This window comes from Camellia sinensis, chromosome 9, assembly GCF_055761805.1.
Source record: "Camellia sinensis isolate YWXY chromosome 9, ASM5576180v1, whole genome shotgun sequence".
Taxonomy (NCBI): Eukaryota; Viridiplantae; Streptophyta; class Magnoliopsida; order Ericales; family Theaceae; genus Camellia; species Camellia sinensis.
The window spans coordinates 198,905,371-198,912,397 of NC_138969.1; the positions used below are offsets into that span (position 1 = coordinate 198,905,371).

The 7,027-nt window shown below is 36.3% G+C and overlaps 1 protein-coding gene across 1 annotated transcript; it reads left to right on the forward strand.

Annotated features, from left to right (window-relative positions):
- Positions 1 to 572: 572 nt before the first annotated feature.
- LOC114307716 (oligopeptide transporter 3) lies at positions 573 to 5,948 on the forward strand. The gene is made up of 6 exons (XM_028253123.2): positions 573 to 1,128; positions 1,817 to 1,914; positions 2,990 to 3,559; positions 3,989 to 4,244; positions 4,337 to 4,519; positions 5,077 to 5,948. The coding sequence occupies exons 1-6, from the start codon at positions 652 to 654 to the stop codon at positions 5,692 to 5,694; spliced, it is 2,202 nt and encodes a 733-aa protein (XP_028108924.2). The 5' UTR covers positions 573 to 651; the 3' UTR covers positions 5,695 to 5,948.
- The last annotated feature ends 1,079 nt before the right edge of the window (positions 5,949 to 7,027 follow it).

Sequence of the window (7,027 nt, forward strand, 5' to 3'; positions counted from 1 at the left end):
GTAAAATCTGTGTCTTGGTCTCAATTTGATGTTTTGTTTGCTGAATTCTCATTTTGATATGACTTTGGTGCAACGGTTGGAGCTTGAAAAAGTAGGTTTTTCATCAAAATTTGAATTTGATGCTGGGTTTGGCTCACCGTTGGAGATGGTCTTAATGGAGGGGTAGGTAATTTGCATTTTTTTTTATTTTACTTTTTGAAACATTTTTTTTTTGAAAAATGCTTGGGAGCACTAATTAGTGCTCCCACTAATTAGGTGGCAGTGGGTCCCGCCATTAATGATGTGATGTTTTGGTTTTGGAGTTGTATTTTTTTTTTTTTTTTACTTTTTTAATGTATTAGTGCTATTAGTGGTGATGTTTTTAGTGGGATGAATCATTGTTGTTTTTTTTTACTTGGGCATTATTGAAATCTTAAGTCAATATTTAAGTCAAACTCGTGACCACAGCAGTCATCATCACTGTCTCTACAAAAAAAGGGAAAAAATTGCAATAAAAAAAAAAACAATCACAAAGGGCAATATGGTAATTTCACAACCCTCCATCCCGTATAAGTATTGTACACGCACACAATTCAACCAGGTTCTGTGTTGTATACATCTACTACACTCTCTCTCTCTCTCTCTTCAGACTCAGAGCAGAGCTCTCTGCAAATGGAGTCCCAGAAGCCCAACGGCGATCCTGCGGCGGAGGAGAGATGTCCGGTGGAGGAGGTGGCGCTAGTGGTGCCGGAAACAGACGACCCATCACTCCCGGTGCTGACTTTTCGAGCATGGTTTCTGGGTCTGAGCTCTTGCGTAATTCTGATATTCCTCAACACTTTCTTCATGTACAGGACACAACCCTTGTCTATCTCCGGCATTCTCATGCAAATCGCAGTCTTGCCTTTTGGGAAATTCATGGCGGCGACTCTTCCGACGAGGAAGTTCGGGTTAATGGGTCGTACCTTCAGCTTGAATCCTGGACCGTTCAATATGAAGGAGCATGTGGTCATCACTGTCATGGCTAATTGTGCGGTCTCTACTGGTGGGGGTGATGCGTACCCGATTGGAGCCATTACTGTCATGAAGGCTTACTATAAGCAGAGCTTGAATTTCTTGTGTGCCCTCATTATTGTCTTGACTACACAGGTATTTTTGTTTTCCTTTTCTTTTTTCTTTTCCACCTGAGTTGTGTTTTGAATTCTTTGATTTTCATTCATTGATATGGATTGCCCCCTTTTTTTATTACTGATGAATAAACAATTAATACTATTATAGTTTCTCAAATTTTATTAAAAAAAAAAAAGGATTTTTTTTTGAATTTAAAATTTAATAATCACCTGACAAAGGTGTGTGATGAAGAAAATGATAATCCTTTTTCTTAAAGTTTGGTACTTTTAGTTTGTTTGCCTTTCTTTTCTTTTTCTTTTTCTTTTTTTGTAACTTTTATTTCAAGATTTATCTAAAAAATGACGTTTATGGTATAGATTTAAAGTTGAAGAGATGTCAGCAATGATTATGGTCATAGATGTTGTATTCTTGATTTTTTTTTTTTTTTTTGGGTATTATATTTTTCTTTTTCTTGATGGAGAGTTTTCAAATGAAGTTTTTTTCTTTTTTTCCCTTCAAGGGGAGTAGATTGCTAGCTATTGCCCTGTTGCCATATTTTCAATTGGGTATGATTTGGTATATGTATATATATATATATATAGTGGGTATGTCACAAAACTGACTACGAAACCAAGCACAAAATAATTTTGGTCTATGTTTTCTGCGGTTGATTCTGTGTCATGTCAGTAGAGTTATTATTAATTTGATTTATTTTTTATATATGCAGGTATTGGGATATGGATGGGCTGGGATATTGAGGAGGTACCTGGTTGATCCTGTTGAAATGTGGTGGCCTTCAAACCTTGCTCAAGTTTCTCTTTTTAGGTCTGTCTGTCTTCATTTTTGCATATTTATTATATATTGTCTAATGTTTTCTGTGTTATTCACGAGGATTATAATCACACTGAAATCCATTTTAAAATTTTCAAATATGTGAAATAAAGACATATGAATTACATATTTGATTGCTTGTGTAGCCAACAAAAGGTATTTGATTGCTTGTTTAGGTTCTTTTGACTGTTCTTGTTTATTTTGAAAATAAGCAAAAAGGTGTATGAAGTATTCCCTTCTTTCCGTTTTGTATCCAACTTTTTTATTTTTGGAAGTCCAATTTTTTGTGGCTTTAGACTCTTCCTTATTATCCTTATTTAAATTTATATTAAAATACAATTTAGATTTCCAATTCGAATAACAAGATCTTTATTTTGACGACCTTGCTTTTTAACCCACCCTTCAAATAAAACAAAGATCATTTTTTTAATTTATGATTCAGAAATACTATCTTTAAAGTTTGTGCAAAGTCAACTAAACACATAAAATGAGACAGACGGAGTAAATACCTTTCATGTTTCTCACTGTGGATTATGTATAAAAATTATATGTGAAAATGGAATTTTCTATGGATAGTGATTGATGTTTTCCGTCCGTTTTTTGAAACTGAATTTGGTTTCTTTTAGTTTTGTAATTTACTTTTTGCTTTCTCTACCATTTCCGTTGCTTCTTGTTTTTCGAAACTTGAAGAGTAAAACAAATATTGTCCGACACAATTGCATAAATGTTTTGTGTTTAGTTGCTTTTGAAAACATATACATTTTGTTAAGGTGCGTTGATATTAATCTTTATCGAGAACAGTCAGTGTGTATCTTTCAAGACACAACAGCATGACACTTATGAAAGGAAGGTAAATAAAGAATGGAATGAAATGCTTTCTTCTTATGTTAGTGATTTTAATGGACAATATTCATGTTGCTATATATTCCAAAGGAGCACATGCTATGCAAAAAAAACAACCTATGATATATATTCTAGTATATATCTTGTTATCTTTGCTTTTTTTCTTTCTTTGTTATTTGTTTTTGTTAGCTGAATTTTGATCCCGGTAATATCTTTGTTGTGACAGAGCACTCCATGAAAAGGAACAGAAAAGAAAAGGCATAACCCGAATGCAATTTTTTCTTGTTTTCTTCACTGCGAGCTTTGCCTATTACACATTTCCGGGCTATCTATTCCCCATTTTGACATTCTTCTCATGGGTATGTTGGGCATGGCCTCGTAGTATCACAGCTCAGCAGATCGGCTCCGGTTACCGTGGAATTGGGATTGGTGCCTTCACCCTTGATTGGGCTGGGATTTCTGCTTATCATGGCAGCCCATTGGTGACACCCTGGTTTTCCATTCTCAATGTCGGGATCGGCTTTGTCATGTTCATTTACATTATTATCCCTCTGTGTTATTGGAAGTTCAACACTTTTGATGCCCAGAAATTCCCCATCTTTTCTAGTGACTTGTTCACTTCTACTGGCCACAAATATGATACCACCAAGATCTTGACTCCACAATACGATCTCAACATTCCGGCTTACAATAGTTATGGGAAGCTCTATCTTAGCCCTCTATTTGCCCTTTCAATTGGATCGGGATTCGCAAGATTTTCAGCAACACTCACTCACGTGGCCCTGTTTCATGGCAGGTATGCTTCTTTTGTTGGTTTGAGATAAACAAACACAGGTGATCACATTTTCACATTGAAATGGTTTATTAACAATTAATTCCCACAAGGGAGAGATGGGTTGTTCAGAAAGTGATCAACCCTAACGGTTGTCAATGGAAGAGGCACAACACTTCATTTGGTTGGACCTACTCTAAAGGTTGTGATTACCCACAAAAATATGTTTGGTTTTGTGAATTTTTCAATTTTAAGGAGCAAGTAGTCTTTTTTTTTTTTTTTTGGGCCCCCCCGTAGAGAAAACTTTGGATATTTGCAATCACTCGCAAAGAACCAACTAAAATGGCTAATTAATGTTGTATTTTTCACAACTTCAATATCGAATTTTTCAAGTAAAACGGTTCTTGACCAATCTCAAATTGACAAGATTATAATTTGTTTTTGATTGTCTAGTGATATCTGGGAACAAAGTAAGTCAGCAGTTAAGAATGCCAAATTGGACGTCCATGCAAAACTAATGAAACACTACAAACAAGTACCTCAATGGTGGTTTCTCGTCTTATTAATTGGAAGCATCGCCCTATCCCTGTTAATGTCCTTTGTGTGGAAAAAAGATGTGCAGCTGCAATGGTGGGGAATGCTCTTTGCCTTTGGCCTGGCTTTTATTGTTACCCTTCCCATTGGAGTCATTCAAGCAACAACAAATCAGGTAATAAACTGCACTCCCGCATTTCTTGTGTCTCTTTACTTTATGAATTGTATACTGAAGTCTTCTAGCTAACATGCCGTGCTACTATGCAGCAACCAGGATATGATATCATTGCACAGTTCATATTTGGGTATGTCCTGCCTGGGAAACCCATTGCAAACTTGATTTTCAAGATGTATGGGCGAATCAGCACCCTTCATGCTCTGTCTTTCCTGTCCGATCTTAAACTCGGACACTACATGAAAATCCCACCACGGAGCATGTACATGGCTCAGGTCTGCACTGCTGATAAACTTCTGCAACTAGTCCATTTGATTTTTGCTTTTATGTTCCGTTTGTTTTGGTGGTAAATATTTTCTTACAAAAAACGTTGTCTACAAAAAACATTTTTTAGAAAATATTTTTCAACAAATATGGTTGTGGTTGCAATATTGGTGGTGGCGGTGATGGTTGCAAAGTGGGGGTTGGTAGTAATGCTGGCAGTGGTAGTGGGGTGGAGGTGGTGGAATGGTGGTTGTGGAGGTGTTGCCGGTGTGGTGGTGGTTGGTGGAGGCGGAGGTGGTGGTGATATTATGGTAGCATTGGTAAGAGATTGGTGCAGAAAACCTTTTCCATGTTTTAAAAGTGAAAAACGTTTTCCGTCAAAATAAGTCCATTTTCCGTTAATTTTCGTATTCTAACGTACCAAATTCTAAAAACTACAGAAAACGTTTTTTCCCAAACAAATGGAATGAGTACACTAAATAAACCCCTGGTAACATCGTAATCTGACATTTTATTTTTATATTTGGGTTTTTTTTTTATATTTTTTCTTTTTCTCTATATTTTCCAGCTGGTGGCAACACTTGTTGCTGGTACAGTCAACCTTGCCGTGTCATGGTGGATGCTGGGGAGCATTCAGAACCTTTGTGATGTCGAAGCACTCCATCCTGAAAGCCCATGGACATGCCCAAAGTTCCGAGTCACCTTCGATTCCTCAGTTATATGGGGACTAATTGGACCAAAGCGACTGTTTGGACCCGGAGGGTTGTACAGGAACTTGGTATGGTTATTCCTCATCGGAGCTTTCTTGCCTGTACCTGTTTGGATTCTCACTAAAATTTTCCCAGAAAAGAAATGGATTCCCTTGATTAACATTCCGGTTATATCATATGGGTTTGCTGGAATGCCACCAGCGACTCCCACCAACATTGCTAGCTGGCTTATCACCGGCACAATCTTCAACTATTTTGTGTTCAAATACCGGAAGCAATGGTGGCAAAAGTACAACTATGTTCTCTCGGCAGCGTTGGACGCTGGCACGGCTTTCATGGGTGTTCTTCTGTTCTTTGCTCTGCAGAACGAAGGCGTAAATTTTAAGTGGTGGGGGTCGGACCTGGATCATTGTCCTCTGGCCAAGTGCCCCACTGCACCGGGTATCACAGTTGAAGGGTGCCCGGTTTTTAATTGATGGGTTTTTGAAGATCCAAAGTATAGTCAGAAATGGCTCTCTCTGCATAGAGCAGGTTTAAGGGGTTATTTTTTTTAGTTAAGAGAAAATGTTAAAGATGGTAATTGTTTGAATGCTTTGCCTTTGTGTGTATAGTAAATGTTTCCATACTCATTGTTGGATGTAGGAAATGGTTTTCTACCCATCATATAAGCCTTGGTCCTAGTCCTAGAATTTTGTTGTGCTTATACAACATATACGAGTATTTGTCAACATTTCCTCTGTTTTTATTTTGGTTTTGTGTATTTGCAGTAAATCATAATCTGCCTCTACTATCCACATCATTTTCTTGGCAAAAATGGTATGTACTCAAAATTTGTATTTTGAAAAGTACTTTTAAAATGAAGTGTATAGGATAAATTCAAAATTGGGCAAATTACATATACCTTCCTCGAGGTTTGACTAAATTACATATACCCCTTGAGATTTTGGAAATTACATCCCGCCCCCTGATATTTGTATTTTCATAACAATTTGCCTCTTGAGGTTTATATTTCATAACAAATTATCCCCTAATTTGTTATGCAAATATAGCATTCAGGGGAGAATTTGTAATTTCTCAAACTTCAGGGAGGTATTTGTAATTTAGCCAAACCTCAAGGGGTATATGTAATTTGCCCTTTAAAATTTGTGCCCCGTGAGCCACTCACAATGAATGTGATTCTTTTTTTTGTTTTTGGTTAATCCATAGAAAATCAATTACAAGTATGAGAAATACTACATTAAACTGGACAATTAAAGTAACATTTTTTTTTTGGGGGTCATACAATAGGGTGTTAGGGGATTAGTAAGTTAGATTACAACAAACAGTTTATTTATCCACTTGAACCCTGAATCTTTGATTTTCTCAGAGTCTCAAGAGACAGTTTACATGGATCATTGGGCCAATTGCTCAATCCAAAGTCTAACAATAATTAGAAAGCTAACAAACACCAAGCTTGCTTAAACTTAGAAAGAAATAAATAATTACATACAACTCTTTTATATGAGATAAATAAATATCACAAAGGATATCAAATTTCTCTTTATAGAAGTTGAATCTGCAGTTTCACACCGCAAAGTGGTGTTATACAATCATTATGCCAAAAACCCTTGTTACAATAAATGTGATTCATTAATGTAATTTTCTAGATACTTTTTTGGATAATTTTTTTGAGTATGTAGTACTAGTGTAGAGTGTTAAAGTTTCTCCGTCATAAGTCGCATCCCCAATGAATGCGATTCATAGATTTTTAGATATTTTTTGGTTAATTTTTCTCCATATATAACATTGTTGTTTTCTTGGTTTCAGTTT